General features: G+C 41.0%; 1 protein-coding gene across 1 annotated transcript in view; it reads right to left on the minus strand.

Annotated features, from left to right (window-relative positions):
- SIN3B (SIN3 transcription regulator family member B) overlaps positions 1-20198 on the minus strand; it is a 55766-nt gene that overhangs the window by 15216 nt on the left and 20352 nt on the right. The window contains exons 4-8 of the mRNA XM_043987844.1: positions 15889-16089; positions 13875-14018; positions 7107-7229; positions 4928-5017; positions 3451-3569 (exon numbers count right to left, since the gene is read on the minus strand). Coding sequence (XP_043843779.1) covers positions 3451-3569; positions 4928-5017; positions 7107-7229; positions 13875-14018; positions 15889-16089 — 677 coding nt within the window. The remainder of the gene's footprint in view (positions 1-3450; positions 3570-4927; positions 5018-7106; positions 7230-13874; positions 14019-15888; positions 16090-20198) is intronic.

Below are 20198 nucleotides of genomic sequence, written 5' to 3' on the forward strand. Positions count from 1 at the left end.
TGCTGCAATAAATATTGTGGAGTATAGGGGACTTTATCAATGTCCACCTTGGTATACAAGCCCAGTAATGGAATCTCTGGGTCAAAATGTATGGATATTTTGATCACTTTACTTGCATAATTCTAAATTGCTACCTCAAATGGTTGTAATGATTCATGGCTCCATCAACAATGCACAGGTGTGCCAATCTTCCCATAATCCCAGCAACACGAACAGCATTTGCATCTTTGCCAATTTCCAGGGTGTTAGCGTAAAACCTTAAGGCTGTTTCAATTTGTATTTCTCTTATGGTTAGTGATTTAAAGCATTCTTTCATGTGGTTGTAATTCTTTGCAATTCTTTTGAGAACAGTTCATATCCTATAACTTCTAATCTATTAGGGAATGGCTTTTGGTCTACACACACACACACACACACACACACACACACACACACACGCACGCACGCACGCACGCACGCACGCACGCACACACAAAAGGTATATGACCTGCTTCTCTTCCAATTTTTTAAATGGTGTGATCTTTAAGGTCACATATCCATTTAGAATGTATTGTGAAATATGGTTTTGCTCTAAGCTTAATTTCTGACAGACTGCTTTTCAAGTTTTCCCAACGTCTTTTATCAGAGTTCATTCCTAATTTTTATTTTCCAGTTTATCAAACACTAGGTTATCAAGTTCCATTATTTCTGATTACCTTTTGTCTAATGTTTCACTGGTCTACATCTCTATTTTTTAACTAATACCAAGTAGTTTGGATAATTGCTACTTTATAATACAGTCTGAGGTGTGGAAGTACTATTCCCCTTTCTCCTTACCTCCTTTTCATTATTTCCTTTGTTAGTTTAGTTCTTTTATTCTTCCAAATGAATTTTTTAATTCAGTTCTATAAAGCATCCTTTTGACAATCTGATATAGCATTAAAAATGTAAATTGGTGGTTTTGTCATTCTTGTTATACTACCATGACAGTCAGAAGCAATGAATATTCCTCCAGCTATTAAGTCATTCTAAATGTTTTATGTGCTTTGGTAGACCAATCTCCAGATACTTTATGCAGTTTGTAGTTATTTGGAGATTTCCCTTTCAATTATTGTCTCTTGGATTTTATTATTACGTATTAATATTGATCTTTGAGGGCTTCTAGTGTGTAATTTTTCTCTCATTATTGTCTCAATTGTTTGCCAATTTCCTAGAATTTTCTGAATAAATTATCATATTATCAACATATAGGGATAGTTTTCTCTCCTCTTTACCTATCTTTATGCCTTTAATGTCTTTCTTTTGTCTTATTGTTATGGCTAGCATTTTCAGAATTATATTAAATAGTAGTAAGAAGAATGTTTTATTCCTGTCTTTATTGAGAAAGACTGTAGTATATCCCCATTGCATATAATGCTTGCTTTTGGTTTCTGATACTTTTAAATATGTCCATCTATGCCTATACTTTGTAGGATTCTGAGCATAAATGAGTTGTAACGGTTTTGATCCTTATTTGTTGGGATAAGCATGTGGTTTGGGATGTTTTTGTTTTTAAATATGATTGTCAGGGGCAGCTAGGTGGCGCAGTGGATAGAGCACCGGCCCTGGAGTCAGGAGTACCTGAGTTCAAATCCGGCCTCAGACACTTAACACTTACTAGCTGTGTGACCCTGGGCAAGTCACTTAACCCCAACTGCCTCACTAAAAAAAAAAAAAAATGATTGTCTAGATTATTTTCCTAATGTTGAAACACCCTTGCATTCCTTGTATAAATCCAAGTGGGTCATGATAAACAATTTTTTGGATAATTAGCTGTAATCTAATAGGATCTTATTTAAAATTTTTGAATCAATATTCATTAATGATATTGGTCAGTCACTCAAAAAACATTTATGAAGCACCTACTATGTGCCAGGCAATGTACTAAGCACTGGAGTTACATAGAAATGTCAAAGACAGTCCCTGCACTAAAGGAACTTATAATCTCATAAGTAAAATGGAAATAATTATGTACAAATAAAATACATACAAAGTAAATGGAGATCATCAATAGGAGGATAGCATAGCATTAAGGGAAAATGGGAAAGGCTTCCTGAAAAAAAAGTGGCATTTAGCTGGGAATTTAAAGCAGTCAGAGAAATTAAAAGGCAGAAATAAGGAGGAAGCAAATTCCAGGCAGGAGGGGCAGTCAATAAAAATGCTCAGCTAGAGATAGAACGTCTAGTTCAAAGAACAGGGCAGCCACTATCACTGTATCTCAAGAACACATTGGTCTGCAGTTCTCATTCAGTGATTTATCCTTCCCTGGTGAGCTATTAGGACTATCTTTGTTTCATAAAAGACATCTGGTGGCCTGCTTTCTTCCTCAATTTAAGAATAACTTGCATGGTATTGGTATTAACTGTTTTTAAAAGTGTGATAGAATTTTCCTGTGAATCCATTAGGACTAGGAGATTTGTTTTAAGAATTCTATTTAGGGGGGCGGCTAGGTGGCGCAGTAGATAGAGCAGCGGCCCTGGATTCAGGAGTACCTAAGTTCAAATCTGACCTCAGACACTTGACACTTACTAGCTATGTGACCCTGGGCAAGTCACTTAAACCCAACAACTGCCTCACCAAAAAAAAAAAAAAATTCTATTTAGTTTCTGTTAGTCTGGGTATTTCCTAATTCTGAATATATTTCTGTTTCTTTTGTGTTCTCAGTTTTCTTAGCATACAAAATGTGTAACAGGTTCTGGTTATTCTTGGTTTTGTTGAAATTTCACCATTTGCTACTTTGTTGATTTGATTTTCTGTTCTTTTTACTAAAGACTGGCTAAAAATTTATCAATTTTGTTAGTTTTTTCAAGAAACTACCTTTAGGGGGCAGCTAGATGGAACCTTAGTTCAAATCTGGCCTCAGACACTTGACACTTACTAGCTGTGTGACCCTGGGCAAGTCACTTAATCCCAACTCCCCCACCAAAAAAAAAAAAAAAGCCTATAATCCTCCATGCAAAAATCCTTAGCTGCTCTTACTCTTAGCACTGGAAGAGTCACACCCACACTTAAAAAGAGGTTACAACAGCAAACTAATCACAATCTAGGAGATTCTGGGAAGTAAGGCTTAAATGTTCCTATTGATAATCTCAGAGCAACTAGAAAAATTCACATTCTGACTAAGGACATACTGGGCAAGCAGTGAAGCTTAACACATAGAAGATAGGGTGCTGGATTAGTCGGAGAGATCAGGGTTCAAATCTTACTTATGATACCAGCAGTATAACCTTGGGTAATATATCATATTTCTGAGTCTCAGTAAAATGCAGGTGATGATACCTACCTTCACAGGGTTACTGGGAGGCTCACATGAAATAAAGTGCATACAGTGCTTTGGAAACTTCTATGGGGCTATATAAATGTCCTTCCTATTCATGACTGGAGATATGTTTTTTAAAATCACACAAAGCACTGGTTAAGGCATTAGCTCACCCTAAGAAAGGGGTGACCAGCTGCAGGAGCTCTGAGCCAGACACCAACTCCTGATTGAAGAGAGCAATGCAGCGGAGGAAATTTTCATACACTTCTTGGCTTTTTAGTACCCGGCGTACCTGAGGAAAAAGAACAAAGAATATTAGAAAACTCTCTGCTGAAGATCTCTGTCATTTCTAAGGGACTGGGACTTTCAATCCCAGTCCAGATATTATTCTGCTTGTAAATTATTAAAAGTAATGCTTTGGGGGCAGCTAGGTGGCACAGTGGATAAAGCACCAGCCCTGGATTCAGGAGGACCTGAGTTCAAATATGGCCTCAGACACCTGACACTTACTAGCTGTGTGACCCTGGGCAAGTCACTTAACCCTTATTGCACCCCCCCCCCAAAAAAAGTGTTTTAAAGTAAATAATCAAAACTAAGAAAAATAATAACTATCACATTTTATGCCATTTTCCCCACAACCTCATGAGGAAGGTAAGTAAGGTAGGTATTAGTATCCCCATTTAAGAGATGAGGAAATGGAGTCAGCAAGGTTAAGTGATTTGATTATAATTACAAGGCTAAAAAATATCAGCACCAGAATTCAAACCCAGAAACCCAAGTCAGTTTCTTGATTCCATACCCAAAACTTTATTATACCACACCGCCCAAAAAACTAAGAGAGCACTCGAACTATTACTAGATCCTAACAATCCAAGCCAATGCTATGTACTTTCGGTGTCCTTGGTCATGTAATGATACCATGGTATTAAATGATAGTGACTCCAGCTCAGTATCTTTTAGGGATCCCTGACAGGGGGTGGGGGGAAGAGGGGAGGATAGTTTGCCCAACAGCTAACCTATATGAGCAGCACACTAGGAGGTCCAGCAGGAAAGTGTGACTGGTCTCAAAACTCAGAAAGTATGACTACAAGCTAGGAGCCTGAATCACTTGCCATAAACTTCAATATTTTAAGGAGCTGCCATTTGTCAGTGTGAGTGTGGCCAAAAAAAATTTACCCTCTGAGGGTCTCTGAATCTCTGCAAGCTAAGTTAAACTCTTCCCTGGACAAGAGAAGTACATGAGCCAGGGCTCATGGTCTTCCCAGCCTTAAATGACTGTGGTGCAAAGCAGCAATAAAACATTAAACATTTAAAAAAAACAAACCCTAGAACTAAAGTCTTCCCACCTTGGAGAGCTTCAGAGAAAGGTTCTCATGAATTGCCACAAACCATTAATCACCAAAAAGAACAGTAGCTGACCAGTTTAGGTTTCCCGTGGAAACTAAGCTTAAAGTCAATGTAGCAGCAAAATAGTCTTCCCAAGGATTTTTCCAAAGTGCTTGCCCAGAAACCCTGCTTTTTCTTCTCCCCAGTTCCAAGTCAATGCTCCAAATCAACAAAACGATGAACTGATGGAAAGGGAAAGGAAAAGAATGCAGAATTGTGGACCAGAACGCACAATTCCCCAACAGAAGGGATCAAATTACTGACCTTGTCAAAGAAAGAGAATTCTTGCAAAGTTCCGTATTTTCCCACAGCTGCGACAGACAGATCTTTGGTCCCTCGTAATTTCATTTTTTTCTGTTAATGAAAAGTTCAGCACTGTTAAAGTAGTCTGCATGCACCAAGCATTCAATGAAAGCTGGAGGGATGAACAACACCCAATGACTCGGCAAGGCCTAGGGCTCCTCTACTGAGCATTTCCACACAGACCCCCCTTCACGATCCCCCACCGCCAATAATCACTGCTCCCTTCTCAGGTTCCTTCCTTGTGACACCCCACCTGGACACCTCCTCGATATCAATACCACCTGTGTGTTCTCCTCCACCCAGACCAGACATGCAGTGTCTGAGCTGTCTTTCTAGCAGCATGGGGTCTGGCCTAGAGCAGACACTAAGACAGAGTCAAACCCATGATCTTTTCAGTCCAATCATTTCCCTGGAAGAGGTGCTTGTGGGCCATGTTATGCTTAAAAGACTTTCCCTTTCTAGGTCCCAAATCCACGTCTTTCCTGCCTTACTGAAGATCTAGTACCCTAGGTTCGGGTCCTGAATCATTAGGATCATTCTTGAACACTTTGTCCATTCTCTCTCTGTTTTGTTAAATCCTAGGCATATACCAATGCTGAGCATCTCTTCCCCAATTAGTCAGATCCTATCCTTTTAAATAGTCTGTTCTATCATGGACCTAAGAGTAGAAAAGGACTTTAGAAGCTTACTAGTTCAACCCCGCACCACCCTCCCTCCCCCCCCCCCCCACACACACACTTTGCACTGAACAACAGGTACCTAGAGAGACTGAGTGATTTACTCAATGTCCCATAGACAGTAACTGCCAAAGTTAGGATCTGACCCCTATCCTGGCTCTACTATCACTGTGACCCTTTTAGATTCTCTTCTAGAGGACATCATTGTCACTTGCTCTGCTTTTCTTGAGGCACAAGGACCAGAATATAGTTGTGTGTATGGGTAGGACAAAGTCTAATGCCATTCTTCATGAAAACCAGTCATCAATTTCAGTCTCAGCCTCAGCCTGAACTAACATCATTACTAACAGTCTACAGGGATTCTCAGTCACAACAGTTTAGACATCTCTATCACACAAGCACAATCAGTGCCTCACTTGTACAGCATGGTGTGGAAGGATCTGAAAGGGTTTGTTACCACTGGACTTGCCCCTCCAGCCTTAGGAGCAGGAAGCCTCTCTTTCTGACCTGCAGCTGAAACCCCTCCCCCAACTAGGGAGGGGACAGCAGAGACAGTTCTGCATTTCTGTTGGTAGCCCCGACACTCAGCACAGTAGTTGTTGGCACAGAGGCACTGCTTCAGAAATTATTTATCTGCTCGTTCAGCCATTTAAAGGCCTGCAGGGCTCCTCCCTAAGTAAAGCCTGAGCTCTGGTGCAGTGACTGTAGGGTATCACTTTTGCCTGCTCAGAGGCCATTCTGTCCCCTTCGGGACCCTCACTTTCATTATAGAGAATGCAGTAAAATGATCTTCTGATGCAAAAGCTGTCGAGAGTGGTTCCCAACTTTTTATAATGAAGAACTCTTATGCTCTTCACGAAGATTTCCCAGTGGGGACAAGAAAGTCCTACAAGGACTAATGGGTAATTTTTCAAAGTACTCTTAAGTCCATTATTTTATTTGATCTTCATAATTACTATAAGAATGATAGAGGAGCTATTACTATCACATGAGAAATGAAGATGCTGAGGCAGAGAGGCTGAATTAAGTTCACACAAGTAATTAATGGCAGATCTAGATCAAGTAGAAAACATCAGAGCTAGAAGGGATTTTACAACAGAAACTGTCAGGGTTGGGAAGCCTTAGAACATTGAATCAGTCACATCGGTAACTGAGGAGGTCACTCTTAAAACACAGCATGTCAAAGCTGGGAAGGACAGACAATTAAGGGATGTGCCCACTCTCACAAAGCAAGTTCATTTACTAATTTCTATAGTCTTTCACCTACACCATACTGCTTCTGCTTGGCATCTCATTTCCAAGAAAGAACTTAAATCTCAAAACTTAGAGGTTAACACTAGCACCCAAATAAATCCTTTCTAAAAAAAAGAAAAAATAGGTGTAGATGGTAACAGCACTGACTCGTTTCCTTAAACCAATCCCTAGGCTGGGTCTAATCAGCTTTCCTTATTGTGGATAGTTACCTTGGCTGGGCCAGTGACAGGACGAAGGAGCAGAGGCCTGGATCTTTTTTTGCTGTGTTCCAGATTCTTTTCATGGTCACTTTTCTGAACACTATTCATTTCACATGGTCCATTTCCTGTGAACTAAAGGAAATAAACATGATTTTTGATTAGTTGTAAAGGACTCTAGCTATACCATTTTGGTGCTCACAGGACCCCAGGCAAATCCATCCCTTCCACCACCATTTATTAAGCATGAAGTACATGCAGGACACTGTACTAGGTATTGAAAGAAATGCAAAAATGAAATAAGACAGAGTTCCTTCCCTTCTGGAGTTTACAATCAACCCAGAGTATCTCACTTTGAGGGTATTCCAAAACATAGATAAATATAATAAGCACGGTCTAGAATAAATCAAGAGGGGCCTTAGAGACAGAGACTAGAACCATGATTTCATTGGCACAGGAATCTCTGGGGTGAAGAAACTTCCTCCCATCGATACAGTGTGACATCTTTGTCCCTTTTAGCCTTCGAGAGGTGTGCAGAACACTGAGAGGGAAGGTCACGGAGCCAGTATGTCAGAGAGGGACCTGAATCCAGGCCTTCCTGGAGCCAAGGTTAGCTCTCTATCCGTTACGGTACAATGCCAATAGTTATAACAAGAACAATACCTGACATCAACATAGCACCTGGCTTCTACTACATCACTTGTTCCAAATTATAAGTCCTACAACAAAGTTTGACAAGGCTGATAGTAGAGCCCATTTTACAGATAAAGAAATTAAGGTTCAGAAAGACTTGCCCAAGGTAAAACAAAGACTTGGAATCTAAGGGGTTTTTTCCTAGTATCTTTTGTTTTTTGTTTTGTTTTGTTTTTTTGTGAGGGGCAATGAGGGTTAAGTGGCTTGCCATGGGCCACACAGCTAGTAAGTGTTGTTGGGATCAAATTTAATATGGGGAGAGTTAATTGGGTGGCTCGCTTCCAGACTGCCTTTTTTAGTTATTTATCCCAGGCTAATAAGAAAGAAGATTAACAGCCCCTTTCCACAAACAAATCAAGTTTTATTAATGGGAATAAAGTATATAACAAAGGTGAAATTAATAAAGGCAGTGACAAGGGAATAGGGGAAGAGAAAAAGGGATAACTCCCTGGCTCTAGCAAAGACATGACTCAATCCCCAAACTTGCTTCCAGCTCAGCTAATTCGGCCTTGTTTCTATTAACTCACCACCTGGGGTCCATAGTTTCGGCTGTGCAGCCCCTCTCCAGTCCGCTCTCAGAAGCTCACCTAGAGGAAAATGAGCTCCCAGCCTCAGCATTCTCTTTTCTACCTTTTCTCTCCCTCCCCCAAAAGGGAGATCCTTCAAGCTGCAAGGCTGAGATTGGCCCCCCTCCCTGCCACGTCAGCAATATATATCACTCAGAGCAGGCCAGGTGTGGCCCATATCTAATCATCCCAAGTAGATACTTAGTGAGTTTCTCAAACAATACTAAATCAATCAGGTGGGACCCCTGGGCGTCTGCCAAATTCCATTATTTTATCACAGTGTCCAGTATCTGAGGCTGGATTTGAACTCAGTTCCTCCTGAATCCGGGGCCAGTACTTTATCCACTGAGCCACCTAGCTGCCCCAAAACAAAGACTGGGGACAGGAACCCTGGCCATCTATATCCATTAAGCCTTTCATTCTAGCACAGTGCCTTTCAAACAACATTTTAGACTTACTCAATTAACTTTAGTTTGGTAATAATAAACATATATTTTATAAAGCGTCTCATACATTACAAACACATTTTTAATTAAGATGTTTTATAAATGAATTGGGGGGAAGGGAGGCGAGGCAATGAGGGTTAAGTGACTTGCCCAGGGTCACACAGCTAGTAAGTGTCAAGTGTCTGAGGCTAGATTTGAACTCGGGTCCTCCTGACTCCAGGGCCGGTGCTCTATCCACTGCGCCACCTAGCTGCCCCATAAATGAATTTTAACCAGGAATGATGTTGTTTAAAAGAACCCAAAGGCAAAACTATTTAAATGCAAATAATTGCCCTCCACAGATTTTTGTAATCCAGTTTTGTTTCTATAATTTATTCTTTGACCCATTTGTTTTTATGGATTAGATTATTTAATTTCCAATTAATTTTTAATCTCTCCATTGTCCATTACTGAATGTAATTTTTTATTACATTATGACCTGAAAAGAATATGTTTATTATTTCTGCTTTTTACATTTTTTTGTGAGGTTTTTATGTCCTAATACATGGTCAATTTTTGTGTGTGTGTGTGTGTGTGTGTGTGTGTGTGTGTGTGTGTAGGTACCATGTGCTGCTGAGAAGAAGGTATATTCCTTTCTATTCCCATTCAGTTTTCTCCAGGGATCTATTGTATCTAACTTTTCCAGAATTTTATTCATTTCCTTAACTTCTTTCTTGTAAATTTTTTGGTTAGATTTATCCAGTTCTGAGAGGGGAAGGTTAAGATTCTCCACTAGCATAGTTTTATTATATATTTCCTCCTGTAACCCATTTAATTTCTTCAAAAATTTAGATGCTATACCATTTGATGCATATACATTAAGTACTGATATGACTTCATTGTCTATGGTACCTTTGTGCAAAATAGTTTCCTTCTTTATCTCTTTTAATTAGATCTGTTTTTGCTTTTGCTTTGTTTGAAATTATGATTGCTACCCTCTGCTTTGTTTTAGCTGAATCATAATAGATTCTGTTCCAGCCCCTCATATATACCCTGTGTGTATCTCTCTGCTTCAAAGGTGTTTCTTGTAAACAACACAAGAAGCATATTTTTAAATGTATACAATAATAGGATTACAAAGGAAACCAATTCTATTGAAATATAGTTATCAATTAAACAAAAAAAAGTTCATAGGCCACTGTCAAGAACCCGTACTAAAGGAATTAGGCCAAGAGAGTAAGGGGAATCAAGGAATGGGGGATATTTGAGATCCAGATTCTTGATTTTTTTTTTTGGTCAGTCAACAAGCATTTTTTAAAAATCATATTTAATACTATTTCAAGCCCTGTCTTTTGGATACAAAGAAAAAAACAAAAACCCATTCTAATGGGGCAGACAACACGTAAATAACTAGATCTACGAAAGATATCTACCATGTCAATGGAAGATAATTTCAGAGGGATGGCAAATAGTAGGCCCATGGTTAAAGTAACTTGCTGAGAGCCAATCACAGGTCCTCTGGTGAGGCCATCATGCTGCTCGAAGATGGTTATCATGACCTTTACTCCATCCTTCTCCCTCTGCAGGCAACTGCATCTCCACTCTGTGTAGAACCCATCATTCACTGCATGCAGCTGCTGGTAAGCCTTTCCCTTACAAAGGAGGATTAAGTCCTTTTTATTTCTCTATTGTGCCTACACCCAGTCAGGCAACCAGGGAAAATCAGAAGTAGTGCCTGGGATGGGACAGCAGGCCTGAATTGCTATCTTCCTACATGAAAAAGCTGTCTGTCACATTTGCTTGTCCCCTCCAGAAGGCAGAAGTAGAACCACAGAGGGCATAGGATTTAGAACTAGAAAAGACTTTTAAAAGCATCTAATCCAACTGCTGCATTTTATAGATGAAGAAACTGAGATGCATGGAGGTTGTACTTGCCCAGGGTGACACAGGTAAGTAACAAGCAAAGATATGAACTGAGCATTGAAAATTCAGTGCTCTTGCAATCATACCAACCTGCCTCTCCTGCTCAAGGCCAAGTAGGAAGGGAGGTTACATGGAGGCCAATTTTGGCTAAAAATAAGAAGCTCCTCATCAGATCTGCTCAGAAAACAAATGGACTGACTTGTCAAGACAGTAAAGTTCCCATGACTGGCAGTATTCAAATCCAGACTGTATGACTACTGCCAACAATGTTATGATGGGCAGGAAGTTGGACATGGTGACCTCCTCTCACCTGACATTCTAGGATAGGTTTTCTCTAAATAAGTGACCTGACAAATGCTGACTCAGCCAAGGGATCAATACCCATCCTGGTAGGAGCTTTTCTTGGTAATAAATCCATTTCTACCAAGTCAAACTGCCAAACTACTCAATAACTAACTCTTCAACCCTTAACACAACCACATACCCTACACTTTCCCACCCATGCCTTTGCTCCTGATGTTCCTTATTCCTGGAAAGCTCTACCCTAACCTCCAAACCCTATCCTCCACCAGTTAACATCCCACCATCCTTCAAGGCTCAACAAAAATATCCAATTCATCCAGGAATCCTTCCCTGATACTATCATCCCTGTCCCCATTAAAATATTCTGTCCCCTTCAGCACTTTAAGCTCCTCTTATAAATCTATCATAGTCTAATTAATACCACAGCCACCCATGTGATATCTCCTCTACTAGACTGTAAGCTCCTTGAGGGCAAGGCTAGGTCTTCTTTCTTATTGTATCCCAGTGCAGATGAGAGCAGCTGACAGAATACATAGTAGGAGCTTACTGTTTACTGGCTGAATGAAACTTCAGCCTCAGGCCTTGGTCTCTTTATATAATTTCCCATGTTTCACAAACATATTATAATTTGATGTCCCACCCCCTACCACTGCTCATATCCAATCAATCCCTCTCTATCACATCCACCTGCTCCTCTCAATTCCCCTGCACCTACCTTAGGACAGACCCTCATGATCATCTTGTGGATTACAATGACAGCCTCTTGGCAGCCCAGAATACCACCCACATCCATTCTCCCTCTCTTCCCTGGGCAGAGATCTAAGACAGGCCCTCTCCTGCAATGGCTCCTAAATCCAGACTCCCTTGTCTTTTTTTTTTTTTTTTGGTGAGGCAATTGGGGTTAAGTGACTTGCCCAGGGTCACACAGCTATTAAGTGTTAAGTGTCTGAGGCTGGATTTGAACTCAGGTCCTCCTGAATCCAGGGCCAGTGCTCTATCCACTGTGCCACCTAGCTGCCCCTCCCTTATCTTTTACTCAAGTTCCTGAACACCCTTGATGCTTTCCACCTACTGTTTACTCATATTTCAAAACCTTTTAAGCTAAAATTAAATGGCATTCCCCCCAACCAATGACCCTGTACCTCACAAAACACTTTATGAATTTCTCATATGAAAATAATACAAAACAGATATCATATGACCCTACTAGAGTTGAAGCTCTATGAAGGCTGGCATCATATCTTATCTCAACTTCACATACCCTCATGGCCTAGCACAGTAATACACAAAGAAGAGATATTTGCTGAATTTAATGTAAAATACTCACTAAATGGATACATGCAGAACCACAGGAAGTTAAAGGGAGACCCTCTGAAATCATTTGGCCCATTTCCCTTTTACACATAAGGAAACTGACATCTAGAGTGGGAACATGATTTTCCCATGTATCAACACAACTCCAGGAGAGCCACGACTCAAACCCAGATTCTCCTGACTCCAAGTCAAGTGTCCTTTCTCATACGATACCCCTAGAGAACAGAAAAGGGAAATGTCCTCAGTTCACCTATTCTCCTAATCCCTAGTGAGAAGGAGGAGGGACTCAGATGGTGTTCCAAGGCAAAAAAAGGCAGTAACAACCCTCTACTCTGCCCTACTGAGCCCCATAAAGACTACTTGCTCTTGAGGCTCATCAGAACCAGCTTTCCCCTGGATAAGTACATCAAGAAGAATGAAAGAATAGCCAGGGAACTCCAGATAAAGGCAGCCTCCAACTCACAGGCATTTGTTACACAAAAGCAGCTCACAGGAACTCCCATACTCTTATTGCCACCAATGGGCTTTAACCTCATTTCCCTTCCCCATTATCATTGCATCCTTCATCCTGGGATCCTGCAACTCTTACCCTAAAGATTGTTAGCAGAGGGTAAAAGAACAGGGAGAAGAAAGATTAAGAACCCCATTCGTCGTTGTTCATTACCACCCCTCTCTCGATCTACTTTTTCACTGTCCCAAATGACCTCAGTCCCTGCCCTCCCCACCTAGCACCCCCAACCTCAGTCTCACTCTTCACCAGAGTACCTGTCCCAAATTTCCATGTGTCATCTCCCTTCTCCGAGGCAGTGAGAACCAAATCCAGAGGCTATGGTGCAAATATTATTCTTTCTCATACTACAGATCAAGAACTGAGACCCAAGAGTTTATTAAATATGAATTTGTCCAAAGTCCTAAATCCAGTAAATGTCTGATCTTCTGACTAGCACTCTATCTGTTTGTTTCCTGACCAGATGCAGGGGCCTTAGCCAGCCAGCTTGCCAGATATTCCAAGCTGGAACTCTGATATATCTTAAACGCAGTGTTCTAAATGGCAGTAAGGTTGCTTGTAAGTATCATCAATATAATCCATCGGGCATATTAAACAGGTTTTGTGGTCTAACCTGAGAACCCAACCAACACGTGTAACATTGCAAACAACCAACTTATAAATGGATTATGGTAATACGACCTATATCTACACTGGGGACTGCCCATACAGAGAATTAGTTTTAGTGTTCTGTAAAACGATGTAAAAAGGAGCTTTAGCTGGAATGGGAGCCTCTTATACACAGAACCCTTAAGTAGACTCTACAGAAACCCCAAAGGAAAGACCAGAAGCTCACAAGCTGAGCCAGATAAATGGTGGAAGACAGTGAAGAGACCCTGCATGTGTATCAGGCCCTCTGGCTGGCGCGGACAAGTCACCATACTACACATTTAGTGCAGTTTCCCAATGAGAAATGACCAGAATGAATCCACACAGGGCAGCCAGCACTGAACATTACAACAGCCAATGGGCTACCTGCCAGGCTAGTCCATCTCATCTCAGTACATACCAAAGATCTTTTAGCTTCCGGAAGGAACTGTCCAAACTCAGAAAGTAGATCCTCCTGTCCCCTGAAGAGATTAGCTACCTCAGTAAATACTTCCTCCTCTGACATGCCCCGGAAAGGACGTCCTTTAGTGTTCAGCTGCTCCTTCTGTCAATTTACAGGGAAGGAAGTATGAATCATTAGTGGTGATAGAAGTCATCCTGTAATACTCAAGAGTCAAATTATGGAGAGAAAACCAAAAAGCAGGTCATTAACAGCTTGGCATGCAATAAGCTGCAATGCAGACATGACTGGGGGCCAGACTGATGACAAACATTCCCTCCAGGAAAAGAATTAGAAACCTGTTGCCTAGCAAACCTTCAGAGAGCTCCAATAACCACGTTCCTTCGCTCCCTTTCTCTGGGAAGGGATGGTTTGTCTAGAACAATGCTTAACTGACCAAAGGATCTATCTATAGGGTGGTGAAGAGGGCAAAGTAGGACATAGCAATTTAGCACCTCTCAGAAGCTAGCACGCTGATCCTGGACAAACTACAAAGGAATACACAGGGGAAAAGCCACCACTCTAACAAGGAGCAGCACCAAAAAGATCCCCAACAGTAAAGATGAGGACAACACTAAGTTAGTTTGTACAAGGCTCTAAGATTTGCTTCAAAATCCTTGAGGTAGCTGGGATAAGAGGATGCTGCCCATTTTTTACAATGAAATAAAGAAGGCTGTGAGAGTTAAAGTCACTTGTCCCTGGTCACTGGGACAGGTCTGAACCAGGACTTAATGAGAAAGGATTTAAACCTACTCCAAGTCAACCCACCATGTCCCACTGCCTCTCCAAAAACAAATTTCTTTTCAGTGACTTTTTTACTGTGGAAGGGGCTTTGGGGCTGACTTTTATCCCCAAAAGGTTTAACGCTCCCACCAAGCAGAGTCTCACCAACCTAGTATTTGGTTCAGAAATCCAAATTCATTTTCAATTTCCATCACTTTTTTTTCCTAAAAAAATATAATTAGAAGGCATATCTTGGCCTTCCTCACCACCCTACCCCCACAGAAAGTTCATTTAGTACATTCCAAAGGCACACAAATAAATTTGGGATTATCTATCATTTGGACATGACTGTTGCCCTCCTGGCACAGTTAGTTAAAGGTTTGGTGGCACTCCAAGACCAAACCCAAACACAACTCTATTCTTCTGTTTCACTGCAGGATTTTCCTCATACAGCCATATCTCAAGGTGAGGACTGTCACACCCATAAAAAGAAACTCAAGATTTTTTATTGGTCTTAGCTGAAATGCCAAATAAACATATATATTTTCAGTAGGTTTCAATAGGTTTTTTGTTGACCTTATTGTTATTGTTTCAGGCACATCATCTCTAAAGGCCTCAGATTTCCCATGATTTTATCTTGAAATCTAAGGTCTTATTCTCAGGATTTTTCCACCCTGTGTGTTTTACCTCCTTTGATAACTGGCTCTGGAACATCTGAATGGGGAACAAAGGCATGGCCCCACACAAGGAAGGTACCTTATTAAGAGAAAGACAAACCCTCCAGTGACCCTCCCTAACAGCAGGATGCTCCACTGTTTGAATCATCTTAAAGATGGTTCCTCAGGAAATGAAGACGAAGGTAAAGGCAGGGACTGAGAGGAGAGGCCTTAGTTATCTGAAATATAGCTGAAGCTGGGACAGGAATATATCCGGTGAGAAACGAGCAACTGGAGGCCACATCCATGCACTATTATGAAAACAGCTCAGACCCAACAGGGGAAGCTTCCAGGCCACAAATCCAGGCTTGTTAAGACATCTAGAAAATTCCTGAATCACTCCCTCTGGGGCCCTGAGATCTCATCAACCACCCGAGAGACAAAAGGATGCTGAGGTTTGAGGAGAGAGGTGACAGGAGGTCTAAACCTCCTATCAAGGGGCTTTCTTGAGTCATCATATCCCTTTTATCTCACCTACACACAATGCTGAGTAATACCACAAACACATAACCTAATATGACTCCCAGCATTTGTACCTGGTAAGTGTGCAATATCTCTAAGAATGATCTGTAGATTTCTGGGTGGTCAAGAAAACGAGTTTTGATTTTATTCACATAGCTTATAGCATTGTTGAATTCCACAGAATCAGATTCCAAGGGCCCCTGATGTTTGTCTTCCTTATACGACAGCTGCTGCTTATAGTCATCTGTAGAGTCATTGTGATGGTGGGAATTCTCCTGAAAATTCAACCAGAAGACATCATCAGCACATCAGGGCTAGGATGCAGGGAACTGATTCTAAAGAGACCTCTGAGTCAAAATAATTCAGACACACACAAACACACACACACACATGCATACATATATAAAAACATCTACAAACACATGCATGCATTATATATGAGTATCACAGATGTTTTATATGGGTTTTGGCCTAGACCTACAATGTTATCAGTGTAAGGAGTTCCATCAAAGAAAACTGCCTTTACCAGTACAAGTCAGCAACCACACCACAACATATAACCTTTGCAAGTTCTTTACGAGGTTAAAAAACCTAGGTGGGGGTCACACAGGCATTATTATGTCTCAGAAGAGGAATCTGACCCCAGGTCTCTGAGAATGGTTATCTGTTTCTCTGATCCACTTCCTAGAAGAGTTAAAACTTATTATGTTCTACATGAGGAAAAGAAGAATAAAGACAAATCACCCAGAGAACTGTGGTTCAGAGAGGGTGATGTGTCTGTCCAATGCTACACAGCTATTTAATGGAAAAGCCACTATTAGAAGTCATTTTTCCCTGATACTTAGCCCAGAGAAACAAGTATGATGGGGAAGAAGCAGGTAGGGAAAACTGGTTCAAGAATAAAAATATTAACAATCCACAAAGAAGGTTAACTTATTGAGATTAAATTAAGAGTTGGCTAGAAAATGTTTGCCATACCTTTTTTAAAGTAAAAATCAGACCATCCCCTCCCCCATCTCCATCAAATTACCAGGTATAACTTAAAGCCAGTTGTATGTGTACTACCAAAGTGTTAGGCTACTCTGTCTTTCCTATGTTTATCACTTGTGTGATCACAGCAAATCACATAATTTCCCTCAGACCCCCTCCTCATTTATAAAATGGGGGTAATAATATTTTACTATTATGAAAAAAGTTTGTAAGGTGTTATAAATATGTAAGCTGCTATTATAATTAAATTATATAAATTGTGATTAAACACTAATTAAAATTAAATATATTAATATTAATGTATTCATTAATACATTAATTATAATTAATATCAGTGGACTTATAATTATAAATAAGTTCTATAAGTTATAAATAAGTTACTATTATAATTAAGCCTATAATTCAAAAAGAGTTTAACTCCTAAATAAACTTTTGGGGGCGGGGCAGGGCAATGAGGGTTAAGTGACTTGCCCAGGGTCACACAGCTAGTAAGTGTCAAGTGTCTGAGGCTGGATTTGAACTCAGGTCCTCCTGAATCCAGGGCCAGTGTTTTACCACATGCGCCATCTAGCTGCCCCCCTAAATAAACTTTTAAAAAATATTTTATTTTAAAGCTTCAGAAAGCTATGATTTTATGCTGGACACCAGCTCCACAGATAAAGGCTGCAACTCCTTCATGAGATACTGTGGCTAAAAAAATCACTTTGTGGCCAAAATCCCAGTGATCATCATAGGACCACAGTATAAGAGCTGGAAGAGACCTTAAAGGTCATCTAATACAACCTCCTCATTTTGCAAATGGGGGAACTGAGGCAGGAAGGTTAAACAGTTTGTCCAAGGTCACACAGCTAATCAATAAGAGAGTCTGCATAACCAAAGTCAGTCAACTCCATCTAAGTTCATGCTTGATGCTTTTTCAGCAAACTGTCAAAAGTTTGTGTACCCCTGGCATCTCCATTAAGACCTCGATACCTTCTCCATGAGATGAGAAGCACTGGAGGTACTGAGTGAAGGTGTCAAAATATTTAAAAAGCTAGAATAAAACAAAAGGAAACGGTGACATTTTTGCAAGACGGGCCATGTTTGCACAGTGGGGAAGGAAGCATTCAGGGACATGGCTACAAAGATTCACACCCTCACCTTCCAAAGACTCACAGAAAAAGTTAGCACTTTCATAGTGCTTTAAGGTTTGCAAAAACATTTTGCAAATATTATCTCACTTTATCCTCACAATAACCCTGGAGGGTAGGTGCTATTATTTGTCTCATTTTACAGATGAGGAAACTGAGGCAAACAGTGGTTGCTTTTTTAAATGACTTGCCCAGGGTAAGTGTCGGAGGTTGGATCTGAACTCAAGTCACTCCAGTATCTTTGCCAAGAAAATCTCGAATGGAGTCAGGAAGAGTCTGACACAACTGAACAACACCCTCCAGTGCTCTGTTCACTATGGTGCCATTCACCCCAAATCACCATAAAGGACAAAGCTAGGAAGATGAAGCTTCTAAGAGTAACTTGTATAAACATGGCATGGGGGAAAGGTCCTTAGACCAAGAGGCAGGAAATAGGGTTCTAGTTTCAGTTCTGGAACTAACTAGCTGTGTCATCTTTGGTAACTCAGTCCCTCTATCTTGGCAAGTTTCTTCATCTATAAATGGAAGTTAACCCCAAGAGCTACTGATGAGAACAAGAGAAAAGTGAGGATCTTACTTTCAGCGAATATGGAGAACAAAGAGACTTCTGCAATGACTTGGGGAATGCATTGTGTTGGTGTTTCTGTTGCTACCAAAAAATAGTCACATATGTCAAATTTTGAGGCTTGTTTCCTGAGACAAAGTTTGAAAATACTTGAAGGATCTATTTCCAAGTTGTCAGGGAAAATGATACTATTATGTGATAGGAAATGGACAAGAAATCTGGAAAGGACAAAGAAATCTGAGAAGACCAACATGAATGAAGTGGGCAAAACCTAGAGAAGATATTAGACAAGAATAACAATATTGTAAAGACAAGCAACTCTGATAGATTTAAGAACTCTAACCAGGCCAACTACAATTCCAGGCAACTGATAATGAACTATACCCACCTCCTGACAGAGAGGTGACGGATTCAAGATGTAAAATGAGACATACATTCTTTTGCATGAACAATATGGGACACTATTTTGATTAACTGTTTATATTTGTTACAAGAGTTATATTTCCCTTTTTCTCCTTTTGGGGAGAGAAAAAGGGAGAAAGATGAGGGAGGGAGAGAAAATTTCTTGTTAAACTGAAAAATAAAATGGAAAATTTTTTAAAATTGAAAATTGAAAAACAAACCAAAAAGAAGAATAAAGTGGTTTTTTTAATAGCCCAAAGAGGCAAAGAGAAGAAAGAATGTGAAAGAGAAGGAAAAGAAGAAAAAAGGAGCACAATTCTTTGAAGCAATGCAATAAAATAGCTATGAGACTGGATGGAGCTGGGCCCTCTGAGGAGGAGCCACTTTGTGTATACTTTGAAGGGATAATGGTGTGGATATATACCTGAGTCTAGAAAAGCAATATTGCTTGCATAAAGATGCCAATAGTAGCAATAGGCTACTGGCTGCTAAGGAGCTAGCTGTATGTGGAGCTAATAAAAAGGAGCCATGTGGTCTTCCCAGGGCATTATCTTGGAACTGAAGATGTTCCCAAGTGTGGAAATTTATTTTGATTTGGGGACCCTACCTTTAGGCTGAGATTAGAAAGCCTTAGGCCCTCAGGGTCTCTTCCCCTCCCCATCTGCTTCAGCTGAGCCATAAAGCCCGTGGGCTGTACAAGACGCCAGGTCAGACAGCTGGGGAAAAAAAGCCCCCAGCTCCCTCCGACCTGAGTAGAGCTATCCGAGAGATTACGGATAGCCTGTGCTGAGGCATGAGCTGCTCGAGCACCGCACCCCACCCCACCCCACCCCCCCAGCCACAGCCCTGGCTAGCGGATTAGCTTGGTCTGTGGGGGCGCAGGAAGCCCCGAGATTTGAGTGGAGAGAAGAAAAGGTATATATAGACCTGGGGGTTAGAAGCAGGGGGTCAGACAAGGTACGGGGGCTGACAGGAGGACTGGAGGCCTGCGGACAAGACTCAGGGGTTCCTACGGAGAGACGAGGCAGAGAAGAGGTCAAGCGGCGGCTGACGAGATTAAAAAGGTTGGAGCACCGCAGACTAGAGACGGGGCTACAAGGACGCAGAAGAAGATGAGAAGGACTAGGAGCAGGGAAAAGAGAGGCCGAAGGACAGACTGACGGAGCAGACAGACAGAAGGTCAGTGAGAGAGAAACACAGGGGTTCAGCAGTGCCAGTAAGGGGAGGAAAGTTAGAAGCAGGGGGATTTACAAAGTGAAAGGGGCTTGGAGTTAGAATAAAGGACCTGAGTGCCCTG

The sequence above is a fragment of the Dromiciops gliroides genome, chromosome 1 (genome assembly GCF_019393635.1).
Source record: "Dromiciops gliroides isolate mDroGli1 chromosome 1, mDroGli1.pri, whole genome shotgun sequence".
Taxonomy (NCBI): Eukaryota; Metazoa; Chordata; class Mammalia; order Microbiotheria; family Microbiotheriidae; genus Dromiciops; species Dromiciops gliroides.